This window comes from Micropterus dolomieu, linkage group LG20 (assembly GCF_021292245.1).
Source record: "Micropterus dolomieu isolate WLL.071019.BEF.003 ecotype Adirondacks linkage group LG20, ASM2129224v1, whole genome shotgun sequence".
NCBI lineage: Eukaryota > Metazoa > Chordata > Actinopteri > Centrarchiformes > Centrarchidae > Micropterus > Micropterus dolomieu.
Window position 1 is genome coordinate 13,983,746 of NC_060169.1, and position 27,001 is coordinate 14,010,746.

Here is a 27,001-nt window from a genome sequence, read left to right on the forward strand (position 1 = left end):
GGCACATTGTCGTCATCGTGTAACATGATCTTATGATTCTCAAGTTTTAGTGAAAATGATCATACGTTTGTCCACAGATGCAAGTCATAGCCTGTAGTGGAGGGTGACACCATGCCAAAAGATGTTTGTGTACCCTAAAACTTCAATTAATAGCCCGGGCTTTTATTTGCTTAAATCACTGAACTCACCCTGCCTATATTTGGTAGTTATATGGGACAGGCCTTTAATTATTTTACCATGCCGGTAAATCTGAATGAACAATACTTTGCTCATTGTTTCTGTAAAATGAATTAAATGATTGAATTGTGGAGAATCTAACCAATCAAACAATGTGTAGCATGTCCATATTGACAAAAGTATAAAAATGATATTGGGATGCACGATTTAAGCACCATAGAAATAGCACAAGCAGGTGGCCCGGTGGGCTTCAAGAGGTTTTATAAATCCAAAGAACTAGACTATGATAATTGAGACCTGCCTTTATTTGTCAAAATGTGTTTCCACAGTAAAAGGGACAGGCATTTATTTGGGACTAGAGTTTAAATTTTTATTTTCAGAGCAAATATCTGATGTAATGTAGATTAAGTGCTGTGGCCGACATTCTGAAGCGTATTATAGTGGAGACACTACAGGGACTGGTAAATTTTGAGATTTTGGGCCAATAATTTGCTTCTGTAATGTGTCTTCTTTCAGATTAGTGGTAAGAAAACTCCAAAAAAAACCCCACACATTTAGGTGTTTATTTAACAACATTTTGTCTATTTGCGTCTGTAGATTTCTCCTCGCTCTTTGGACCTTTGACTGTATAGGGTTAAACCATGTGACATTGGGAAATGCCTTTTAAGCGGTAGTGATGCAATTTATTTACTTTTGACTCATGAGTTAGATGTTTTGACTGAGTGACCTTTTTTTCAGGACAACTAAAGTGCTCTGCTGCCCAGTATAAAGTGATGTAACGTTACTGATTGTATTTATGTTTTAAAAAGTATAACAGTCTCATTAAATTGGGAAAAAACTGCAACTGACAGTTAAAATCCAAACTGTCGCTGAACGCAACTCGGCCGCTTTTCACCCAAGATGCACCTGTCCAACTGAACTGTCTGAGAAAAGCCATTTTGTTGTGCTAGCTAGCTATGTGGGTAAAGAAAGCCACCAATAACATGGGTCTGTTATATCAACGTTAACTATGTCGCTTTTATGTATTTGTTTACTGTCGCAAAATAGAATAACTGAACTTGTTAAAATCTGTAAGTAGTCAAGCCTGGTATGGACTAGCCTGTGCAGCTAACGCTAAAGTGTTGTGGAGAAGACGAAAAGTGGTAGCTAAAGTGTGCTGCAGTTTGAGATATCATACTGTTAGCTAGCTATCTGTTTAACTTAGATGACGGTAGTAATGTTTTTTGATTAATGAATCTAACATTAGTCAGTGTTCATTTGTTAATGTGTTGTAAATACACTGCGACTGTCTTTACTGTCAACCAAAGGCAACTGGTTCAACAAAGAGGCTGCGTTGCTGACAGTAAATAAACCGCGATTGAACAATCTTAACACTAATTTAGCAAAACACTTGAACCATACAGCGTTAAGCCAAAGCGCTAATCTGATAATGGCAGAGGACACCCGACAGGACAAGAGAGCCAGCTTCTCTGCTATAACTGAGCACAACACCAACGGGATGGCCAGGACATCCGCTGTGGCCTCAAGCAAAACTGGCGCTTCAAAGAAATTAGTGATCAAAAATTTCAAAGGTATTGTCACTGACCGTTTTCCCCTTCGTTAACTAACAGCAGCAGCATTTATTACATCGATTTATACGACACAGGTTATAGCTTTTAGATCATACTGTCTAAGTTGTGTACTTTAATGGCTGCAAATGTAAAGTGCAGTGGGACCTAACTGCTCTGATTTGTATTGTTGCTTAGAAGGCTTCAAGTGTCAGATTTAAGTAGGGCATGTTTTTGTAAGACACACATCCACCGTGCTTTGCTTTTATGGGCAGTTATGATTTTAAAAGTATCTCACAACTTCTAGTTGTCCCATCGAAAAACACATTCACATGTTGGGTGCAGCCTACTTCAGGCCTTAATAAAGGTATAAGGCAGTGTATGTATGCTGACACAAGTAAGTGATTTTTCAGAAACTGTATCTTCTGGAAGAGTTTATTATTCTGTCATGTGTTTTATTCAGTTCACAAATTAACAAAACAAACATATTGGATACAGCATCAAATGCAAAAAGTTGTTTACTCTAACTTGTTAATAAAAATGTAATAACTGCATTTTCTGGCAGTTGGTAAGCTTAAGTAAGCAATTGTTTTATAGAGTAAATGTTTATTTAAAAAAGTTAAAAATGATAAGTTTAATAGGTAATGAAAATAATTTATGTAAAAATCCTTGTTTTTTATATAGAGAGAGCTTAGAGGGCATGTGCTGATATGCATATTCATACTACAGTCAGCTTAGACAATCTCTTAATTATCTAAGATTTAAGTCTTCAAATATTAATAAAACAAATTTTATTGGCTACAGAAACATACTTTTAAGTTTAAAGTATGTTTTTAATGCTTATTAAACTTTATTTAGAACTACATAATGTGTTCTCCAGCTTATTTACTTGTTAAAAAATCCATAAATTGAATATTTCAGTAAAAAGACTGAAAAATGTTTTCAAAACCTTATGTCATGAAAAATGTTTATTTGTTTTCTTACCTGTGGGTCCAAAGTGTGCAGTGGAGGAGATGATTCTTAATTCATTGTCAGTTATCACAATAATGACCATGAAAACTAAGATTACCCTCCATCCATTTTTATTTATGACCAAGATATATACAATATTGCAGATGTTGGTCTAGAGTTAAGGAAGAAATTACTGGAAGAAAACTTTTATTTTGTGAAAATCTTTTAACAATTTCCAAATGTGCAACATGTCATGTTTGTGTTAAACATGTCAAAATACCATATGTTTAAATGCTAACATTGTGTTTCATTTGCAGTTCCTAATATGTTTGACCTATAAATTAACATTGTTTCTGGCTTTTTGTAACAGACAGGCCAAAACTAGCCGAGAACTACACTGAGGACACGTGGCTGAAGCTACGGGATGCAGTGGGTGCCATCCAGAACAGCACCTCTATCAAGTACAATCTGGAAGAGCTCTATCAGGTTTGCTGTCTTTCTTTTTAAACACCAATGGTTTGAATGTTTCCTTCTCCCAGGCTGTGATAAGTGCATAGCAGTGCTGGACTGTAGAAATGTGCCAGTACAGAACACTTCAACGTGACTAGCACATATGCTTTAACACATGCTCTTTCAGCAGATCATACAGTACAGATTTGATGTTGCAGATTTGTGAAGCGATCTCTTGTGCTCCTGTCTCTTCTCTTCTCCTCGTCTCTGTCACTTTCTCTTTGTTGAAGGCGGTCGAGAACCTCTGTTCGTATAAAGTCTCCCCCACGCTGTACAAGCAGCTACGACAGGTCTGTGAAGATCACGTGCAGGCCCAGATCCACCAGTTTAGAGAATATCCTTTTTTGTGCACAACCGTATCAGGCAAGTTATGTGTTGAGCCTGTTGAAATATTGAGGTAAGGACAGTAAATGTTTCATCTTGTTATATTTTGAATCATGATGCATTGTGACTTCCTTGATAGTTGGTGTGTTACCTTGTAAGACCTCTGACTTTACTAGCACTAAACCTGCAATTTACTGTAAACCAAAATGCATTTGTCCTGTTCTAAGCCTGCTGCTGAACATAAGGCAGCTTTTAAACTGAACTTAGGGAAGTGTGGGCTCTGCTGGCACAGCACAAGTGTTGTTGCAGCCTTTTTTCACAAGGGGTCAACATATAACATGTTTGGCAGTTATCCTTACTAGTTCCAAATCCCACACAATGGGGCATTACCAAACAGTGGCTGTGACTGACAGATGGTGTACAAATGCTTGACATATTGTACGATAAATCTGCAGTTTTATAACAAAACATGAAGTCAATGAGTCAAAATTGTTTAAAATTATAGGCAATCCAACTTACAACTTGCTTAGTGCAATTTTTTGGCTCTAATAAGAACCTTGGCATGCTCAATACAGATAACAATAAAAGCCATTAGTTCACCCGGCTTGAATACAGAATCTTTTTCAGCCAACAAGCAAAACCAAGGTGTTACATGCTGGCTAGCCACATGATACTGTGAAGTATGGTTATACAAAATAGTGACATGAGTGAATGTAAGATTTTTCCTTATCATGGAGCTCACAGAGTCTTTGGACAACCTATCCTTCCTGAAGAAAATGAATCGCTGCTGGCAGGACCACTGCAGGCAAACTGTAAGTTTGATGTCTGACAGGTATGCGTATCAAAACTGTTCCACCATTAGATGAGTGTAAATCCCATGTTAAGACTGTTTTCTCTTTATAGATTATGATCCGAAGTATCTTTCTCTTCCTGGATCGTACCTATGTACTTCAGAACTCCCTACTCCCCTCCATCTGGTAAAATGACAGTTTATTGAAATAACTTTGTTTATTAAGGTGTACTTGTAAGAGGCTGATGTTTGTTTGTACGTTGCAGGGACACTGGGTTGGAATTGTTTCGTACCCACATTGTGAGCGACAGTGGAGTTCAGAAGCGCACAGTAGAAGGCATTTTGGAACAGATCGAACTCGAGCGGAATGGAGAGACAATAGACCGCAGCCTGCTCAGGAGTCTACTGGGCATGCTGTCAGACCTACAGGTACCTGATCACCTGTTTACTATAACAAATCAGAAGATGGACTGAATGTATACCATTGTTTTAACCTCCTGACTCTGACTTTTGGTAAGGTTTACAAAGATTCCTTTGAGGAGAGATTTTTGACTGAGACCAATCGTCTGTATGCAGCAGAGGGCCAGCGGCTGATGCAGGAGAGAGATGTGAGTGAGACTATTAATGGATTGATGATTTTAGTGTCATGTGGTCACAGTCATTTGACAGTAATCTTTTATACACATAATGTCAAAAATATGTTTCTCATCCACAAATGTGCTGAATCTGTGTTTTGCATGTGTCCAGGTGCCTGAGTACCTGCACCATGTGGCTCGTCGGTTGGAGGAGGAGAATGATCGTATCATGAGCTACCTCGACCAGAGCACCCAGTAATTAAAAAAAAAACTTTAATTATCTTATTACAACATATCACTGAGACAAACAATCATGTCGCATATATTCATACATTCCAACATCTTCAATAAAAATACTAAACCAACCCTTAATATCAGAAAATAAATTACACAAAACAAGTGATACAGTATGAGGATCTTACCAGATGAGAGGCTATTAAGACTTAATTGTACGCAATACGAGCACAACATACAATAATTTATCAAATTGCGTCAGAGTTGGTGAATGTTGCGCAAAGATACACAGAGGACAAAGTCCGGTTTTCAAAATAAGGTGTTAACACAACGTATACAGTATGGAAATAAGATTAATGGGATTATATTCACAGGAAATATTTTAACATGTTACATATGTCCATTAAAAGTAAAATAAAATGTAAATTAAATTAATTACAAATGATTCTTTGATTTAGGGTTGCTGGAGAAAGATTAAATAATTAAATGACATTCAATAAAGTAAAATAAAGTTGACTTTTTTTGCTGTTTCATCACCATTTATATCTATACACTGTGTTTATGTTGAAAATGTTTACTAGGGCACAACATTTTTAACGGTAGTGCAAAGTTCTTCATAGACCTAGACTCTTTATTTTGCTTTTAAAGTGCACCAAATTAATACACTTAACTTTAAAATGTACACATTTTTCTTCCCGGGGGGCCATGCCCCCAGACCCCGCCTAGAGGGTCGATGTCCACCCACCATAGTCTCACAAAATCCTGTGGGAAACACTAATAATGTGGTACATCTCTTCACAGATGATTTTTACATTTAAAAATGTTGCTCTGATAGTGTTAAAAGTTTTTAAACATGTGACTCCAGAGCTTTAGTTGTAACCTCAGTTTTCTTTAGCTTTGACAAATCATTGATGAACAACAAGACTTTAATTATGTGCAGAAAGGTCAGGAGTGTTTTTCTTTGTCACATCAAAGTACAGACTTTTGAATACATTTTCTCATTATTTCACAGGAAACCACTCATTAGCTGCGTTGAGAAACAACTTTTAGGAGAACATATGTCGGCAATACTACAAAAGGGTAAGTCTGTATGAAATGCTTACCTTAGCATGCGTGTTTGTGTGTGTGGCAATATGGATTATGTTTGTAAAGCATCTGGATTCTGCTCTATGGTAATGTTTGAGTCTAGTTTGTAGTGGTCTTCATTTGGTTTACATTACATTGTAGGGTGCCCCACCTGCTCAATTAATCATGTATGGTTTCTGCTGCTGCTTTAAATTTTAATCAAGCCTGTATTTTATCTGCTTTGTTACTTGCTGGGAAGTGGTTGGGATTAAAATCTACTCGAGCAAAGTCCATGACTAAAGGAGAAATGTTATCTGCCCTCTTTGTTCAGCTGTGCCCATCCATTAATTTTTCTATTTTGTGAATGAACATGAAATTGCAAAATATTTTTTTAGTTTAATATTTAAAATACCTGCACACATGCAATGATGTGGAATATTTTGTGCTAGGTCTGAGCATCCTGCTGGATGGAAATCGTGTGACTGAGCTGGCGCTCCTCTACCAGCTCTTCAGCAAGTTGAAGGGAGGACTTCCTACACTGCTGCAGTTCTGGAGGGATTACATAAAGGTATGCTCATTGCTCAATATAACATGCCCGTGCCCTTTTATGTCTGAGAAATGCATATACACATTGTCGAAACTTCCTCCGGTCCTAGTCCTTCGGTGGAGAGATTGTATGTACTCCAGAGAAAGACAAGGACATGGTGCAAGACCTGCTGGACTTCAAGGACAAGATGGACAATGTAGCACAGAGCTGCTTTACGCGGAATGAGGGATTCATCAACGCCATGAAGGAGGCCTTTGAGACTTTTATCAATAAGAGGCCCAACAAACCTGCTGAACTTATTGGTGGGTCAGAGAAATGAATGGCATGCCATGCCCGTTGATACATTTTCTTCTTAAGTCCTACCAGTTTTTAACAACTTTGTTAAAGTACAAAACATTGTCTTTGTACTCATTAATATATTTCCACAGCGCATATTATTATGGTTTTTATTAGTTCTACCATGTGTTAACAGCTTTTTTTGGCCATTGCTTTCTATCCAGCTAAATATGTGGATTCCAAGTTAAGAGCAGGGAACAAGGAGGCAACAGAGGAGGAGCTGGAGAGAATCCTGGACAAGATAATGATAATCTTCCGTTTCATACACGGTCAGTTACGTGTGTGTGTGTGTGTGTGTGTGTGTGTGTGTTTGCTTTAAATAGTGTGACTAACTACTAATGAAGCTTGTTACACTCTGATAAGACCTCTTTGATCTGTTTTCTCCCTCCAGGAAAAGATGTATTTGAAGCTTTCTATAAGAAAGACTTGGCCAAGCGTCTGCTGGTCGGCAAGAGTGCCTCTGTTGATGCTGAAAAGTCCATGCTCTCCAAGCTCAAACATGGTGAGTCCATTGTCTTTTATACTGCATTTATAAACAATGTACTTTCATCCACAGTACTTAACAATTTGCCTCTATTTACACATTGACACACATGCACACTGATGACACCAAGCTCCAATGCAGCCACACCAATAATATGTTATTTTTAAGTTATTGATAATTTTAGAAAATCGACTATGATAACACTCGATTTGAGAGGCGCAACCTGATATAAGATTTTAAGAGGTATACAGTTTCATGTTTCATGTTCCATGTACAACATAATCACATTATGTTCTTGATGTGATTTTTGCCTAAAATGGAGAAAATTCTTCAGTTTCCCTTTGATCTTGCCTTTCACTGCACAGTATAGAAGAGATCTCTGCATCAATGCAGCAGATGAAGCACTAACGTATAAAGAGATCACAGTCTGTCATGGGTGCATATGTGGTGGTGTGAGTTGTTAAAACAAGTCACTTGTGATATTGTGTGGTCTTGACTTCCTCCAGAATGTGGTGCAGCATTTACCAGTAAGCTTGAGGGGATGTTCAAGGACATGGAACTGTCCAAAGACATAATGATCCAGTTCAAACAGGTAATTGCACATAGACACACTTAAAAAAAACATACATGTGTACCTTTTAAAATATTGATGCCATGTTTCCAGTATGTATATGCATCCCTCTGTACTGTGTCATTGAATTGTAAAAGTACTGTGATTTCTACTTAGTATATACAGAACCAGAGTGAGCCAAGCAACATAGAACTTACTGTGAACATCCTCACTATGGGCTACTGGCCTTCATACACACCCATGGAGGTCCACTTGCCCCCAGAGGTAAGCATATCTCTGTTTGCTATTCTTTGTGCACACTATGCTTTGGTACTTCTGACAAATACACTTGACAAATAAATATTTATTTTTGTGGGTAAAGCACAACTTGAGCATCAGACAATTCATTTAAACTATTTCTATTTATTAATTTATTTATTGTGCATATAGTGTGCTGATTTATAGCAAGTTTGTTGAGAAAAAAGACTTGGATTGACTGATTGTGTCATCCTACTGATATTCTCTAAATTTGGTTGTGTTAAGGACAATCTTGGTACATACTTCATCTCTTGTTGTTTGTTTTGGTAGATGGTAAAACTCCAGGAGGTGTTCAAGCTGTTCTACCTGGGGAAGCACAGTGGAAGGAAACTGCAGTGGCAGCCCACACTGGGCCACGCTGTACTAAAGGCAGAGTTTAAAGAGGTAAGGGCATGGGATTATTTTAACAGGGCACAGGGAAAGGACGACAAATTGGCTTGAAAAAACGTCTGAACTACACTTAAAATTACTATTTTATCCTGCAGGGTAAGAAGGAGCTGCAGGTCTCTCTGTTCCAGACGCTGGTGCTGCTGATGTTTAATGAGGGAGAGGAATTCAGCATCGAGGAGATTCAAGCTGCCACTGGCATAGGTTACACGTCTTTAAACATGCAGTTCAACTACTCTGTTGTGGGAGAGGCATAGTTGTATTACAGTATCATTCTCTCTTGTCCTGCACAGAGGAAGGAGAGCTCAAGCGTACACTGCAGTCCCTGGCCTGCGGAAAAGCGCGTGTTCTCAACAAGAACCCTCGAGGGAAAGACGTGGAGGATGGCGACCGTTTCAATTTCAACAATGATTTTAAACACAAACTGTTCCGCATCAAGATCAACCAGATCCAAATGAAGGAAACTGTAAGAATACTAGCAAATATACCTTTTTCACACACTGCTTCTCCTCCTATTTTGATGTTTTTTTACTTACTACTTACATATGTTTTCCTGAGCAAAAGGATTGTCCTCACCCATTTGTTAAACACATTTTTGTTTCACAGGTAGAGGAGCAGGTAAGCACCACAGAGCGTGTGTTTCAAGACAGGCAGTATCAGATTGATGCAGCTGTGGTGCGCATCATGAAGATGAGGAAAACCCTCAGTCACAACCTCCTGGTATCAGAGCTCTACAACCAGCTAAAGTTCCCTGTCAAGGTGAACTATCTTAGGATTCTCATTCATATTATTTTGAATATTTCTCCCAACACACACACAAAGCTCATCAGCATCTGACTTGCTTTCCTCTCCACAGCCAGGCGATCTGAAGAAGCGGATTGAGTCGCTCATAGACAGAGACTACATGGAACGTGACAAGGAGACTCCTAACCAGTACCACTATGTTGCCTGAAGGGATACTGCTGTTACAGCCATGCTTTCCTCACAGCAAGCGTACAGCTGGCCCCCCCAAAAAAACAGCATTACGGCCCTTCAGCCACCTGACTCTCCTCTGGTGCCCATCTTTCCCTCCATCCACGATCCTGGGTGCAACATCCAGATCACTCAGAGCTCCAGAGAGACGAAAGAGACTTGGCTGTACTGTTCCCGCTCTGCGTTATCTTTAGTGGGATGGTGCTGGAGGAGTGACCTGGTTGTTGATGGTTTGTTTATGTGACTTACGAATCTGCTAATGCAAAACTCAACTGAAAATAACTCGCACTTTCCTCTGTTTTTGTTTTTTTTTTTTCCTCCTTGGGATTTGGATTTTTTTTTCTTCATCACGTTGTTCTAAAATCACTTATTTTCTACTATAGTTTGTTGTCTTGAGTTTTAAGATTTTTGTTTTATTTTTTTGTTCAAGGCGTTTTCCTTGCGAATGGCTGCGGAAACCGCTGAGTGTAAACCTGATTGGTTGGTTGCTTGATTTGGCAGAGAAACGGCTGTTTAGGACAAGAAGAGACTTGAAAAGGATGTGGGTCAGACTTGTTTGGGTCGGAGGGAGAATTCATTGCTTGTAACGCAAAAGATAAATGACATGCAGGCAAGCCACTTGGGTATTTCTTTTGAGTACCTTATATGTTTTGACCAAAATGTCCAAATGTCCAATGTCATGTGCTGATGTTTTTGTAGATCAGATTGTATTCTATGTAAGAGTGAGAAAAGTGAACCTGAATAAATGGATATTTAATGATTCAATGAATGATTTGTAGATAACCAACTAGGGGTAGTTTTATTTTATTTATTTTTTTAACACTTCTGTCCTGTTGCCTCTCAGCTTAAGCATGCTACATAGTTTCTCATGCTAATAGTATGCAACTCCTCCAGTCCACTCTGATTTCATTAAATGAATCAATAAAAACAAAAACAAGTTAACAGTAGTGGAATCAACAAATGAACATTACTTCAACCACAAAGTCTGTTACACATCACAGCATTGTCATCCTTTTCCACTTTGTATTACTCGTGCCCCAAATGATACATTATGGAAGTGGATTATTGTCTTTCCATACAATTGATTTTGTGATGAAAATGATTTCAGATTTAAAGGTTATTTTCAGTAAACCGTAGACATCACTTTAATGTAAATGAGTCATTTGGGATTTTCATGTCTCAAGTTCCTGGAAGATGTAACTGAAAACGAAAGGGTTGCTTCTTCATACTTCCACTGTCACAAGCGGGGAATGTACAGCTTTTGTATGATTAAGAAATAGATCTTAAACAAATATGTTAACAAGAGCTAGTTGTCTGACATTACATTGGCATGTCCTTTGTTAAAAAGTGTGGTTGAACTATGCAGGGAGAATGTAGCAGTGCCCTCATAAGTCTTGGACAGCAGCTTTAAAGCAGCCTCTGCGTTCCTTCTAGGCTTTCGCACCCCCTCGTGAATTGATGAAGGTGTCAGCTGACTACCCACAACACATGCACTTTGCAGCCTGCCGTGCAACACAGCACAGGGTGTGTGTAGACTCACATGCTACCTACTCTTATAGTAAACTATAATGTCCTCAGATCATACATTTCAAATGCCTAACCATATAACTTGCATGCATATTGCATACTACTACACATGTATTTAAATTCTTTCAGGAATGTTGTGTTCAAGTGTGCGTTAGTTAGTGGGCTCATTCTTGTTCACTGTTTTAGCAGGCAACCATTGAATCTAGAATTACATGATATTAAATATGAATTTGAGTGATAAGTGTTAGGAAGAGAAGGCACACGAACCGAAGTAAATGTATCCCTGCATTTGCTGTTGTTCCACAGTGCTCATTACATTTTAATTACTTACTAAATAACTAGTGTTGACATGTCACTCGTGTGAAAAAATGCTATTATTCCTGGAAGTACACTTTTTTTCTTTCTTTCTTTTTTTTTTTTCTTTTTTTACACCTTGTTGGTACGATATACTATACATTAAACGTATTTAAGCCTGTGATAAGTGACATTTATCGACAAACATTTTCTCATGCAGTTACACTGGACAAAACTGTTGTCTCATACTCAGCTGTGCATATTTGTGCCATTTTGTTTGGAGCAGACAGCTGGCTTGAAAAGAGCTCAGTCCTAGTAAAAGAAAGAGGGGTGGGCTCACGTGACTGGAGGGCTCTAAATGCTACCAGTTCACGTGATGAGACATGGCTTAGTCAGTCAGTGTGGTTGCGACCGACATCTATAACTGCGTTTACTGACCGTTTTCACCAGCTGGATGTGCTTTAGGATTTCCCAATAACTCCTTTATGTTATCTTCTGGCAGCGGAGGAACCTAAACAACAGGAAGAAAAAGAGTGACGCGTCGGATTTAGCTAACGTTAACGGTCCGTGAAGTCAAGTGCAGTTTGCAGTGCGCCGTGACCCACCTGTGCCTGCAGCGACACAACACCACCTTTTCCCCCTTCTCTTTCCTCTACGGGAACTGAAAAGTCACTAGAGTCTGCCCTGCAGTGTAATCTCAACAGAAGGATGAAACTCTCTCACGCTTTGGCCGCGCTTATCATCGCCTGGTTTGCGGTTTTTGGTGAGTGTTTCTCGGTTTAAAGCTACTCGTCCTGCCGCTGCCCGTTAGACCAAACGACGTCACGACAACCTGCCGTTGGCTAGTCGTGTTAGCTTTAGGTTTTCCTTGTTTAGCTGAAACAAGTAAGTTAACGTATTTATTTTCTGACATTGTATATGTTAGACCAATTAATTAATCTACTATTTGAGAAAATAATCGGCAGATTAATTGACAATGAAAATAATCGTTACTTACAGCCAAGTGTGTCTAAATCTAGCTGTTTATTCTTGTGTACTTGGGTGTTATGTAGCTACATATTAGCTATAGTTAAGCTATTATTTATGTGAGATGAGACGTTAATGTAACATGTTGATCCACCTGCATAGGATGTAGAAATTGGTTATCTTATATTGATTCATGGCTTGACTTAATATACGAATGAATATAATATATAATTATATAGTAACTAAGTTTGACCAAACCGTGGATCAGTGTTGTTGGACCCACAGACTTTAAAGGTTTCACATGGACTTTGAAAACTCCAAAAATCCAATACAATGGTCAGCTGTCCTCTATGGAAGACTGTAGGGAAAATTAACTTGTTAAATTAACATATCCAATTTACAATTCCAATTTTCATTTTCACATCCTAATATGGGCATTCTATGGCCATAATAATCTTCTATTGGAAAAACTGTTCAACGTTTTGTTTTTCAAAGTGGTAACGTTACAACACTGTACAATGGACAGCATTCACATGTTAATTAAAATTTGAAAATTAAAATGAAACATAAACATTGTAACCTGATTTCAAATTGTCAAATTGAAAATGCAATTTGGAAGTGACATCCATCCTACCTGAAGAACTGTCTTGATGAGAGGACAGATTCACTTTCATTTTCATCCTTACTTGAATATTGCTTGCATAAATGGAAAATCATGTTCCATTGTTTATATTGCATTTTCATATCTGAATTAACATTTGAATATTGTCTACTTTTTCATTTTAATATGGTCATAGAACTGCCATACAAGGCTGTGAAAATTCAAATGCAAATTGGATTATTGCATTTTCAATTCCATTTCTACTCAAATGACACATACATTTGTGGAAAAGTATTATGCTATTGTGGAATTACATTTTCAATTTCAGGTTTAAATTATCATTTTAATAGAGTCACCTTTAGGCTTTCATAGTCCTCGGGTAGTTTGTGTCAAAACAGACCAGACTTACCAGAGAAGTCCCTGGACTTTATTCTATTCTACTCTATTCTGATGTAATGCCTAGGTTTTGTTAATGTTGTGGACCAGCAGATTGGCCTCATTGTTGTGTCATTTGAGAGCTTCATGTGACTGCTGTGATGGCTTTGTGTTGTACACAGCCCAGTAGAGGCCTACTGACAGTGTTAGTTTATGATCAGTTTAATCGTCCTGAACACACACACACGTACCCGGCTGCTGACACAGGAAAACAAGCCAATATAGCTCGAGTAGTTGGTAGTATGTTGGTTTTATTTACCATTTTGCTCATTCTAATATATATTACTGTGTGCCTGTAGTTTTTTGTAAGTAAGCACTAACTTGGTGTTCAGTTTTGTTTTCCACTCTGCAACATGCTGAGGACTTGTAATGTGGCAATGTGAGATACTTTTCTGTTTGGTTATTCTCTTCACACCCGAAAGTCTAACGCTGCTTTCTTCAACTTGATACATTGCACACACAGCCGCTTTTGCTTTTACCTCATGATCACATTGCAGTGTTGTGTAAACCGTCTACTGTGTGTTTACAGGGTGGACAGAGAAGTGACATCAGGTCAAGTTTCAACAAGAAAGCAGGGGAGGAAGTGTGTGATTGACAGAGACCGGCACATGACTAGAGCGCAATGCTCTCTCCATTAGGATCAGTAGATTATATTAATGGAGAATGGTCAAGTTGAAGGGAAAGAGAGGGCTTGAGAAAGGAGAGGGATGTGAAAGTGGCAAAAGCTCAGTGTAATAAGTGAGTTATGAAATTGGTAATAGCAACTAACACTGCCCACAGGCCAAATGCTAAACAAATCTCTGTCTGGACTGTAAGAAGGTAGCCAGCTACTATTTTGAGCATCTTTTTAAATTCCAAAAATCCTTCTTAGGAGTAAAATATTTATAGTGTCTAGTGAATTTTGAAACCTTCCAGCATTGGTGGACAGAATAATAATTTTCCCCTGATGAGTATAATAATTATTCCTTTATACAGGGATGTGATTTTTCTGTATTAATCCGGATTTTCCGACCTGAAAATCGGACCCACGTGAATCGTGCAGATCTGTTTGCAGAAGGATTTGAGGACATCTACAGGCTGACCTATGTAAAGTTTTCTTCCTTTCCAAGTATCAACAAGGATGTTCGTTTGCTTTCAGCTGCCCATTCCACACCTGCACAGTGTGTACCACAGTCGCTTTTTACATTGACTTAGGCTAATTAAAGCATCGGTTAAAGCAAAACAGCAACGTGAAACTCAGAAAGAAACTCCGGCCGCTACTGCCAGTGATGCTTGGACTCATCGGGAGAGTGTGGCGTTATCACCCAGTACCCAGTAATAAGTAGGCTAGAGTAGCTAATATCACTTTTTTAAGGAGTAACCTATATGCTAAGTAACTAGGTAATTGCTATATTATTTCTGAGTAACTTGCCCAATACTGAGTTGACAATAAGCATCGGATAAATTGGGTATGATTTGATTATTGCTTGTTATAGGCTATGTCTAATGTTTACTTTGACTTTGTTGTTGATTGATCAATCATATAGCCTATATACACTTTGTTGTATGAATGGTTGCTTTTTAAGTCTTTATGTCCTTATGTTAAAGGTTTTGGCAAGTTATAAAATAATTTCTTGTGAATGGTTGTGACAGGGTTTATAAGGCCTTTTCAGACGGCTTTGATCTGTGGGGTCACTCTGCGTTCCTCATCAATAGACAGGCAAACAAGCGCTTCGCGAGGTAACAGTGGCAACGGCTTCTATGTAACTGGCGCGATCCCATGAAACTTTTGTGGCCGTTCTTTTTCCTTTTTTTTGCCGCCGCCAGTTTTATCAGGGTGTGGGGGGGGGGTCTCAGTATATTTTCCTGCTTTTTTGCCCTTTGCCAATCACATGCCTGTTTATAACTTAAGTCTGACTGAACAAAATAAATAAATTCAATCTATTAACCTACAGTACAGTAAATAAAAATCCATGTCTGGTAGTCGGAAAGTTCACCAAAGAGGAATAGTAACGGTCATAAAATGGCCACATTTTAGCCATACTGCTTCACTGTCTTTGTAGACATTCTGGGAAGTGTGAAGCAAGTGGTGAAACTCCTGTATTGCATTACTGTACAATGAATGAGTGAGAAAGGTTTTTTTTGTTTTTTTTTTTAAGGATATGAGTTGTAGGGTTGATAAGTACATGAGTCCTGAATAGCCACTGTAGCTTCCCAACAATCACTCTGATGAACAGCTGATTTCTGACTCACAGTGTCAGGAACAATTCCTGTGCAATAACCCAGTAAGTCTGTCTCTAATCAGCCACCTGTTTACTGGTTACCACTTCTTATTTATTTCTTCACCATTCTCAAATTCAGTGCTGTTCATACTATGTTCATACCATGCCATATTGTATATACTGTATACCAATACACCTACCTCAGGTCATAAGGTCATAGGTCTTATTTATTATTTCCAGCATCCTTTGCACTATGCTCCATCACACTGTGTACATGTATGTGTACCTGTATATCATATCCACCTTCAACATGTACATAATGAGAATAATGGTTTACTCTTGCATCCTTTGCACTCTGATCACTGCACTATTTGTCAATATGTCTATACTGTTTTGTTCATACTGTGTATGTTAGTGTTGTCTATACTGTAGTTTGTGTCTGATTTTATTTTATCATTATTTTATTATTGTATTTTTGTACAAGTAAGCACATCGTGAGCAATGTACAATCCTGAGTCGAATTCCTCGTATGTGTACACATACCTGGCAATAAAGCGGATTCTGATTCTGATTTGTGTGAGATTTACAGCCACTAACAAACACATATGGACACGCAGTGGTGAGTTGGCAGTTTCCAGGTCACGAAGGTATTAATAGCCCATAATGCAAGTGTGAATGTTGCCAGGTTGGCAAATGCTAATTTGTAATTCTTTTCATAGGAGCCACACTTGGTATGGTACAGACCGCTCTGGAGATGTTGTAGCAGGTCTACGTATGATTTTTAATAAACTTATGAAATTAATATTAGGAATATTAACTCATAATTCCTCGAAAAAGGGCACCACCGGAGATTCAGTTCGCTCAGGGTCTCCCAACTCCTGAGTAATGTTTTAATAATTACAATTATTCATTAGTAATCTGAGTTAGTTAATAATCGCTCAATTACCTTAAATCAATCAGTCAATCTCATATCGAATGGGCATAAGTCCTCCGTGACAGGGACTTGGAGTTAAACAATACACACACACAATTCCTGTGATTACGGTGAAATTTATTAGATAACTAAGGTGAAATAAATGCGGTTAAATATACATCAAAGAAATAAACAATGGCTAAACAAACATGGGGCAAACAATGAGAATGTGGACTTCTATTGTGGGAAGAATTTGATTCATATGGAGAAAGAGAACTAATGAAAGCACTTAGATGATACTAACTCGGTTAAATTTGTCTAGGAGTTTTAAAGATAATGGATTAACAGACTATTGGACATCACTGATCACAGAATGCCGTGGTTTAGGGTGTTGTCGGCCTGCCTTAAGGCCCATTTATACTCCTGTGTAGGCATGCGTTTATACTTGTGCGTAGGTGTGTCCGTCATTCTGCAATTACACCCCCAAACGCTAGTCAGCAGTAGCGCTACAGCGTCCACTGTGTTGACTTTTGCTGGCCGAGCAGGCTAACTTCTGGTTTAGCCCTCCACAGAACATAAATGGGGGTAAAATTGTAAACGTGCGGCTGGTGTAGCCTTCAAATGTTACCAACCGAATGGATCACATTCTGACAGCGGAACGAGTCATTTCGCTTGGGTTGCGACGGTCAAATATATTGATTCATTGTGTGTCAGCCGCCGTTTTGGCCGCTAGTAAATGTTACTTCAAAGCGCGCGGTACTTCCAGTCGGCTCGGAGGCATTGCGTGGCTACCCAGCCGACCAATCACAGAGCTTACGGTCCGCGTAGACTCGACGTGTAGTTACATTTTTGAGGAGGTGCACGTCAGGCGATGGCGTAGCCTCTGCGTAGCCCGGTAGGCTACGCCATCACCTACGCCGTCGATTTGGCGCGGAAGTATGAATTGCACTTTAGGCATGTTGCACGGGTATTCCTGTCTTTCTGCTAAGGAATTTTCCGGGGGTTCTCCGTGGCTGCAAGAAGAAAAACACTCCAGTGGCGACCGTCCTCGGCCTGGCAGTTAGGCACTGTTCTGGTTTGGATGTCCTTTGGGTTACTGCTGGCAAGACGGGCCCACGTGGCTGGGTCAGTCCTTCGGTGGGAGCAGTGCAAGTTAACTCGATGGAACAAAGCTTAAAAGAACTTTGTCGTTCTTGAATTAAAATTGTGTGACTTAACGGTCTGCTAACTTTTAACAAACAAAACAAAAAAATAAAAAGCAAGTAAGTTGCTGGAAACGAGGGAAAAGCCGAGGTCGCGGCGCTTTGCGTGTGTGGCTTGAAAAGGACAAAGGAATTTTCGCAGCAAGCCGGGCCGGACTTCTTAGGGTGTTGCTGGGAGACGGAGCACGCTGAACGCGTGCCGAAGGCCAAGGGAAGAGCGAGCAAGAGAGAAGAGAGCGAGCGAGCGTGTGTTGCTGCTTTTGTTTGTTGGGGCGTGTTCCCCCGGAGGGGGAAGTCCTTGTTCCCCAGAGGGCTTGTTTCCGGTTTCCTGAAAGATTGTCTTTTAACTTTTAATGTCTATTCTACCTATTTGCGCGTATTGTGATCAAATATCTTCCCACAATCAAACCTTAATTGTCAAACGGTTATACCGTTCTTAGTTTTAAGCATTTGATAAAAAGGAAAACAATTGTCAGTAGTTAAACCTTAAAAGGTTAGCATTTCATATGAATCACATCAAATGAAAGGAACTTAACTAGCTTCCTGGATAATATTGGCTGTTACACATTCTTACTTGGAGAATATAAGCAAGTTACACGAACATGGCATCAGATTACGAACGGATAAATACAGAGTGACAATTGTACATTAAAAACGGCATTGCAGAACGATGGCATGTAATACTTATTTTGTCCTCTTGGGGGAACTCTGGTTCCATGAGGAGACTGAAGATGGCAAATGATTATTTCTTTAAACAATCATTTGCTCAGGAGCTGGGGGAATTAATTATTTAACACAGGATAACATTTCGGTATATATTTCTATATAAAAGTATAAGAGGTCAGAAGGAGCTGGAAATAAAGCATTAGTTAAAAACATCACAAACGAATGTCAGGAATCATTGCTGAAAATTAAAACACTGCTAAGTAACTTATATGGATTCTTCTTTTCAATAGCAACAACACAGTAATATAACTACTCTAATGGAGTGAAGAGACCTGTTTAGTAATTTAACAAAGATTATTTAATTAAACAAGGTAATGCGTTTTGAGGAGACAGTATTCCTTTGTTCACACAAAGGAATGTGGACTGTGTCCTTTCTCCGGCGTCTGGAGTTTCACGTCTGGGCGTGAAGAGGAGAATATCCTTTGATGTGAGGTAATTAAAGAAAGAGGAAGGTCAGTTGCTGTGGTTACGTGTGGGGGGCAGTTTAGGGTTTCCTGCCCTCTTTCAAAAAGAGGGCTGATAGGCTGTTCAGGAGAAAGTTAATTCCTGGTTAGTGTTAGAACTTGTCATTTTAACAGTCAGGCACCGAGTCTTATCTCAGCTTCACCAGAGGTGGCAAGTTTTACGATCAAACTGCCCAAAAATAGCACTTAGGGAAAGCAAACCTTTCACCCCTCTCCTTTGGAGTCTCTTCAGCTGTCTGAGGGTTGATATCTCAACCCCCCCCCCCTCTTTCTCTCAGGGAGAGAGAAAGAATTTGGGGTCTGCAAATTTATTTGATATAAAAATGAACAAATCCACTACAATGTTAACACCTTTTATAAGTCCGGAGTGGAGCAGCAGCTCTACAATTTTGTCAGCAAAGAGTGGGGGGTTGTTTGTGGTCTTGATGTCTCACTTTTAGCTGTCTGCAGACCTCTGGTGGTGGCTTGTGTAAACTGCTTTATAGTGTATGTAGGACATGGCATCGTGTAACAGTGGTTATGTTGTAATAATTCTCACTGACATAATGTATTCTCATTTTGTGACCTTAACAAGGGCAAGATAATATAGAGGACTAAATGAAAATGTAGCCTAATTCAACAAAAGCATTATAAACTGCCTTGTTATTTGCTTAAAAATGAAAGCGCAATAATCCTATTCATTTTCACATGCTTGTATGAGCATTCTTTGACCATGTTAAAATGAAAATGGAATTTGACAATTTACTTACTTAATCTGCTGTACAATGGACAATGTTCAAATGTAATTAGTGAAACAGCAAGATATAAGATGCAGATAATGAATACTTATTCAATATACAAGTGTGTGTGTGTGTGTGTGTGTATATTAATAAAGTGAAGTTGGTTACTGGCAAACTGAACTGTAGTAGCAGTCGTCTAACTCATCATCAGGTCATATTGTGTATTAATAATTAGTACTGTGCAGCACATAAATATGTGTTGTCAATCACTGTGGAATGTTTTTAGTGATGTGTGCTTTGACACAAATTAACACTCAAGTGTAATTACCCTGTTGTATATTTGTATGGGAGAAAGACAGTTATTTTAGTATTTTTCTGGTATATTTTCAGTTATAGTGTTTACTTTTATTTGACTGTTTTTCACTATTGTGCCTCCCTGCTCATTATGTTCTCCTCTACAGGTTGCATTCAGGCGGTTACTCTTGAGGTGAATGAGGGGAACTCCACCTGCATTAAGGCTGAGCTTTCTGCATCAATCTCCATCACATACAACACCTCCAACAGCACAGTATGTACAGTGACAACAAATGGTTTCCATCTCTGAAAGCACTGATATTGATTTAATTGACTGGATCACCTGTCTTTCCTCAGAGAAAAGCTCAGGTCCCTCTGCCCAACTCTGCTACAGTCGATAAAGGCAGCAGCTCATGTGGCACAGTCGGTAGAGCACCCTGGCTGGTGGCGGTGTTTGGACCTGGCCACGCGTTGGGGCTGAGCTTTTCAACCAATGGAAGTATGTACAGTGTTGCTAACCTGACACTGCAGTACAACCTCAGCGACGCTTCGGTCTTCCCTGAGGCCAACAGCTCTGGTGAGAACAAATACCGCAGCAAACTGTCCAGCACAGAGGAGAAGTAGTCTGTTGTTAAGTGTGGTTAAATGCTTGCATAGACAATTACATTCACTCTAGATCTAAATATGTAAAGTAAAATATTTCATTACAGCATTTAATCTGATATAAGTAAATCTGAACACGTCAGACTTTCTAGTAAACATACAGTGAAGAACACATGGGTTCATATTCCACATGTACTTTTATTATGGATTTATAAATAATTTGTTTGATTTCGTCCTAGATGTGGTCACTGTGGTGTCGTCGTCAGTTGGGATCTGGGCAACGATCAACACCACCTACCGCTGTGTGAGCTCCGCCACTTTTGGAGTTGGTGGAGCAAATGTCACTTTCTCTAACATGAGGCTTGAGGCGTACATGCCAGGAAATGACCTGAGTCCAACAGGTACGACTCTGTGTGTTGTTGTTTGTATTTTCTTTACCTGAGTGGGTGGGTTTCTAGGTTATTTGTGACCTACTTCTTTGTGGTTGATTTAGTTCTTTTTTTATAATTCCTCTTATTACAGAAAGTGTATGTATGGCAGATCAGGCCAGTACTACAGCTCCACCTACCACTGCCGGTACAACCACAACCGCAGCTCCAGCACCAACCCCTCCAGGAACACCTGAACGAGGCACGTACACTGTAAACAACAGCAACGGAACTGCGTGTCTCCTGGCCCAGATGGGACTGCAGCTCAACGTCTCATATTTCTCTCTTTTTCAGAATAAGGTAAAAAAATGAGAGCTTTACAAGTAAGCACAACAAAAAAGGTCTATTGTGTGTAACAAACGTCAAATAAAATGTATCTTTGTCTACTTTGCCAGACTGTCCAAGAATTAGTAAACCTCACTCCCAATCTGACAACTTCATCAGGATCATGTGAAGCCCGCAGTGCTACCTTGGTTTTGACACAGGGGCGAACAACCACGCTCAACTTCACCTTCAGTCTGGTAAGATCTCACCTCCTTGAGTCAGTTTTTGTATCTTTGTCAGTGTGGATACAAGTGTTTATTCAACCCATGTCCTTCCGCCTATAGAACTCCACGAGCAACAAGTACCACCTGAGTGGGATAACTCTGCTTGCTAATTGGTCTGATATGACTGGTACGTCATTTGTACTTCTTTCTTGGCTGTGATTTCCTTCATTCAAAGAATCACCGACCGATCTCTCCCCACAGCTCCCTTCTCAGCCAGCAACACCAGTCTGAACTACCTGCGGGGCACGCTGGGCCGCTCCTACATGTGCAACGCTGAGCAAACTCTGGTCGTGGTGCCAGCCTTCTCCCTCAACACATTCAGACTGCAGGTCCAACCATTTGAAGTCACCACCAACCAGTTTGCTACAGGTACTAATGCTTTCTTTTATCATCCCTGCTGTTATCTACTTTTTCCTTATCTTTATGTTCTTTATTTTTGTCCTTGGACCTCAATGTTGATAGTCAAGATAGTGCTCTGTGGAATGGGAGAGCAATCTAATAATAATAAAGAAATAATTAGAACAATAAGTCTAATAGGTAATCAGACTTCACAGGAGCTGCAGTAGACTTCCACAATTCACATTTTTCATATTGGTTGATGAAATATGCAGATTTAAAGGTATAGTTTGTCATTTTCTGTGTGTGACAACTCCCCATAAAAGCACAGCTTTTATTTTTTTCACTTGTTCGTGTGCAGAGACGAAAACGAACAAGATACCTTGTGTTAATAACTTAGATTTAGAGGTGCTGGTAGGCATATTTCTTAACTTTGGAGAGAGCAAGGTTAGCTGTTTCCCCCTTCTTCAAGTCTTTATGCTATGGTAAGCTAATCGCCTGCTGGCATAAGAGTGGCATGCTGCTTCTCATCTAATTCTCTGGCAAGGAAGTGAATGATCACTTTTCCTAATATCAAGCTATTCTTTTAAATGCTACTACTGTAATTCGAGTTTAAACAACTTATTTAGTTGCGTCAAGCTATTTCATATGTCGCCATTTTTGCACTTTGATAGGGCATTGAGTGCTAAAGTGCTAAAACTGGTCAGCCATTATAAATTATGGTTTCATCAGGCACAAATTTAAAGAGAGCTACTGCACAGAAGATCCAAATTTCTCTTTTCTGTCTCCAGCGGAAGAGTGTCAGGTGGACCAAGACCAGATGCTCATTCCCATCATTGTTGGAGCAGCTCTTGCCGGACTGGTGCTGATCGTCCTCATTGCGTATCTAATAGGCAGGAAGAGGAGCCATGCTGGCTATCAGACCATCTGAATGAACCCCTTCATTTAACTTGAGCCTGAGAGACTGAATGGTGGGGAGATGAACCCGAGGGTGTGAGTGAGCAAATGCTAGATTGTGGACTCGAGCATGACTGAATGGAAGCAGTTGTTACTCTGTGGCGAGTGCATGTTTTTGCATATCCTATGTGACCTCCTGGATATTTGATTTTCCTTTCACTTCCTTTGTGAGATGATGATGATGATGATAAGAAGCCAAAGATCTGCTTTACATTACATGGTGCGCGTCTTGACGAAGATTCAAGGAATTCATGAGTCTTCACTCAATCAAGGATGGAGGCAGTTTGAATTTACTGTGGCAAGTTCATGTTAGCTGTTTGTCTTTAGTCCTTTTCATTAATTTCTAAGAACTGGATGAATTTGCTTGAACTGCTGTGTGTTGTTTTTAATATTCCATGCAATTAATGAGACAGAGGGTCAAATAAATTATAGGACAGAGTTTTTTTTAAGTTCCAATGGCTTGTCCACTGTTGGTTAAAAAAATGTCATTGCAAGTAAAAACATTTGAAGTAGGAGGAGTTTTATTATTATTCACATTTTGTTTAATTTCCTGAGCACAAGATAATCTCAGCGATGCTGAGAAAAGGGAAAGCTCTGAGTGTGTCTCTCTTCCAATCATATTCCTCCACAGCTAAAAGCCTGAATTGTCCCAATGGTGCACTGAGGCAACGTTTAATTCAACTAATTAAAGTTCAGTGATTGTCACAGTCTTGTGATGATAAAAAGGCAGATTGTTGCTTTATGTAAAAAGTGTGAAGTGGTCCGGCTATACATCGTGCAACTGTGCATTACTAAAATGTATAACAACAAGCGAACAGGTGCATGGATTCAGTTTCTGGTCTTGCTTTCCCCTGCCCTCTTTAAAGAAATTTTAAGATGAATTGTAGTGTGCTTTGATCTTTTTTTTTTTTTTTTTTTTTTTTTAATAGAAAATGCGATCAAACCATTTTCTATTATGCATCTTAATGAAAATTAATAAAAATCTTAAATCCGGTGCAGATTTTTTTTTTTAATATATATATGTATATATAAAATCCTTGCAACAGTAGCTTTATGATTTGTTTTACCTTGTTTTGTGTGAAATAAACATGGCTGTTTACTCTGAGCTGCTCACCCAGGTGTACATTACACAGAATACTCAGAGCTGGGATCAATGCCAAGGCTATTTTTGTACAGTGCAACAAAATCTGATATCACTACTATGAGAGTATGAAAAGGTCCACAAAACCCAAACACAGAACAAACTGGACAGACCTTTGTTTGAAAAAGAAAGCAGCCCTTTCAATTGTACCAACATTTCATCATAGTGCACTTGAATTAATGGTTGAGGTCAAGAACTATGACATTTGATGAAATCAACCAAAAAGTACATGAATTGGTGTTTGAAATATGTCACGAAATCAGTATGATTCACATTCGATTACCACAGCAGGTAGTGCCAGCATGGATTTTGTCATCATTTACCATTCAATGTGAATTACATTAGACACGTTCCTCTTGGCTGTGCTTACACGTCATTTCTCTGACCTGGCCATTTATTGCCAAGCTTCATTTCCCCCTCTACAGTGTCTCTGACTTTGAGTAAAGTGCATAATTCTACATTTTAGCAAAATTAAATTTTCTCATTAAACCATATATATTTCACTTAGGCTATATGATCGTCACAAATTATGTATAAGACAAAACCTACACAGAATGTAGTAGTCACTGTGACAAGTCTGTTTAAAAAAAAAAAAAAAGAAATAAAAAATACGGATGCTAACGAGCTGTGTGAGCGCTCATCCCAGTGGAATGTGTAATGAGTTTGAACAGATACTCTTGGTTCAGGATTCTTCTGCAATGATGCGTGATCGACATGCCGCCCGCAGCTTAGTCAAGGTTGCCCTGGAGAGACTTCCTGGTTCAGCAAAGATTTTCTAGGAAAAGGCAAGAAACACCAGGATTAAAGGTAGCATGTAACAAGGGATGTTTTTTTTATTCTTCTTGATCTTTCCTCCAGTGAATTGACAATGGATAACGAGCAGTGATGGGATCCCTCTTCTTTTACCTGCATGAAAGTGTGGCATTCATCAACAAATGGTCCGTGGGTGATCTGCTTGAAGTTTTGGCAGACGTCTGGCAGTGACTGGGCCTGTTGAATCAGAGCCTGGTTGTGGTGGATCAGTGTCAGCGCTACACGGAACAGGATTTTAGAGCCCTCGTAGAACAGGCAATCCCAAATCCGCAGAACTGTCTGCGGAAAAACAGCAACACCGAAGTAAATCCCACCAGAGAACACATTGCGTAGTGATGCACGATATGAAGTGTAACCAGCAGTTTGAACAAACAGCAGGTAAGTGCAACTCAGGATGGAGCAGGATGCTGTTACTTGAACCAATGGTGAGTAAGAAAAGCATAAATGGTGTAATTTGTTAAACTGTGAGCCGCTAGGCTAATTTATGCGGTAAGTGCGGTAATGTGCCGAAAGCTCAGGATAATAATGGTGACGAGCCACCGCTGTAAAGGACAAGGGTGCGCTGGATTTCTGATAAGACAAAACCAGAGCATCATTGCTGAACAGGATGCAGCGCAAAAATCGTTATCTCAATTATCTTGTTTTCATAATCACTGGAAGCAAAATTTATAATTGAAAAGAAAACAAAAGATTTGATTTATTGCACAGCCCTAGGCTGTAGTATGTTGTCTAAAGACTCACGTCCAAGTGCTACCCGCTGGTGCAGGCAAGTGCAGACATACTATATAGTAGGTCATCATGGGGTTGTTGCACATATATTTTAATGACTTGCTGTGTTTCTATTCCACCAAAAACGCAATGCTTTTTCCACTGTAAAGGTGGAGGGTTCAGAAAAAGTAAACAGAGTTAAATCAAGATTGACTTATTTTACTTTCCTGATCCTGATTCCTTGCATTAAATTTTGAAATTTGTAACTCAGGTGTTGTTCTCATATGGAGGAGCGGAAATCTCAAAGGAATAGCATGAACCCGTGTTAGTGTTAACGCCCTCCTAGTGAAGCTCCATGTGTTTTTGGAGAACAAACAACGCCCCTCCCCAGGCCAACAGCAAGGATTGCTGTACGTGGTGTGTTGGCCAATCCAAATTGCAATAAAAGGAAGGACTAAAAAGCAAATGTTTAGAATTTTTATCAGATTGGATTTAGTAAAGAGTGTTTGTGTAGGACAGTGAATGGTGTGCTTTGACTTTTATTGTTTGAGAGATTATAAGCACATTTTTAACAACAAAACATTAATGTTTAGAAATACTTTGCTGTCTCATATACAGGTGCTGGTCATATAATTAGAATATCATCAAAAAGTGGATTTATTTCAGTAATACCATTCAAAAAGTAAAACTTGTATAATGTATACATTCATTCCACACAGACTGATATAATTCAAGTGTTCATTCCTTTTAATTTTGATGATTATAACTGACAACTAATGAAAACCCCAAAATCAGTATCTCAGAAAATTAGAATATTGTGAAAAGGTTCAATATTGAAGACACCTGGTGCCACAGTCTAATCAGCTAATTAACTCAAAACACATGCAAAGGCCTTTAAATGGTCTCTCAATCTAGTTCTGTAGGCTTCACAATCATGGGGAAGACTGCTGACTTGACAGCTGTCCAAAAGACGACCATTGACACTTTGCACAAGGAGGGCAAGACACAAAAGGTCATTGCTAAAGAGGCTGGCTGTTCACAGAGCTCTGTGTCCAAGCACATTAATAGAGAGGCGAAGGGAAGGAAAAGATGTGGTAGAAAAAAGTGTACAAGCAATAGGGATAACCGCACCCTGGAGAGGATTGTGAAACAAAACCCATTCAAAAATGTGGGGGAGATTCACAAAGAGTGGACTGCAGCTGGAGTCAGTGGTTCAAGAACCACCACGCACAGACGTATGCAAGACGAGGTTTCAGCTGTCGCATTCCTTGTGTCAAGCCACTCTTGAACAAGACACAGCGTCAGAAGCGTCTCGCCTGGGCTAAAGACAAAAAGGACTGGACTGCTGCTGAGTGGTC

General features: G+C 39.3%; 3 protein-coding genes and 1 long non-coding RNA gene across 6 annotated transcripts in view; 2 read left to right on the forward strand and 2 right to left on the reverse strand.

Annotated features, from left to right (window-relative positions):
* Positions 1-1,066: 1,066 nt before the first annotated feature.
* Positions 1,067-10,527, forward strand: cul4a (cullin 4A). Of its 2 annotated transcripts, XM_046032478.1 has the most exons (21): positions 1,067-1,164; positions 1,581-1,748; positions 3,046-3,161; positions 3,416-3,519; positions 4,252-4,321; positions 4,413-4,486; positions 4,566-4,728; positions 4,818-4,907; positions 5,047-5,129; positions 6,121-6,188; positions 6,623-6,741; positions 6,830-7,022; positions 7,221-7,325; positions 7,448-7,558; positions 8,047-8,132; positions 8,268-8,375; positions 8,679-8,792; positions 8,894-8,999; positions 9,089-9,261; positions 9,402-9,554; positions 9,652-10,527. In XM_046032478.1, exons 1-21 carry the CDS (start codon positions 1,134-1,136, stop codon positions 9,745-9,747), a joined length of 2,331 nt encoding a protein of 776 aa, XP_045888434.1. In that variant the 5' UTR covers positions 1,067-1,133; the 3' UTR covers positions 9,748-10,527. The 2 variants fall into 2 exon arrangements, with proteins under 2 accessions (XP_045888434.1, XP_045888435.1); XM_046032479.1 differs by having other exon boundaries at positions 1,144-1,748.
* LOC123958827 lies at positions 2,800-12,433 on the reverse strand. The gene is made up of 3 exons (XR_006822167.1): positions 12,194-12,433; positions 12,027-12,099; positions 2,800-3,566 (listed from the first exon to the last, which is right to left on the reverse strand). It is a non-coding gene; the product is annotated as an uncharacterized LOC123958827 (long non-coding RNA).
* On the forward strand, positions 11,961-23,975 carry lamp1a (lysosomal associated membrane protein 1a). Its single transcript, XM_046032483.1, has 9 exons — positions 11,961-12,351; positions 20,277-20,383; positions 20,467-20,686; positions 20,952-21,113; positions 21,235-21,440; positions 21,536-21,661; positions 21,749-21,815; positions 21,890-22,057; positions 22,816-23,975. The coding sequence occupies exons 1-9, from the start codon at positions 12,297-12,299 to the stop codon at positions 22,953-22,955; spliced, it is 1,251 nt and encodes a 416-aa protein (XP_045888439.1). The 5' UTR covers positions 11,961-12,296; the 3' UTR covers positions 22,956-23,975.
* grtp1a (growth hormone regulated TBC protein 1a) overlaps positions 23,481-27,001 on the reverse strand; it is a 10,201-nt gene continuing 6,680 nt past the window's right edge. For both annotated transcript variants that reach the window (XM_046032484.1, XM_046032485.1), the window contains 2 exons: positions 25,029-25,214; positions 23,481-24,897 (listed from right to left, as the gene is read on the reverse strand). In XM_046032484.1, the coding sequence (XP_045888440.1) occupies positions 24,805-24,897; positions 25,029-25,214 (279 nt within the window). In that variant the 3' untranslated portion in view covers positions 23,481-24,804. The remainder of the gene's footprint in view (positions 24,898-25,028; positions 25,215-27,001) is intronic.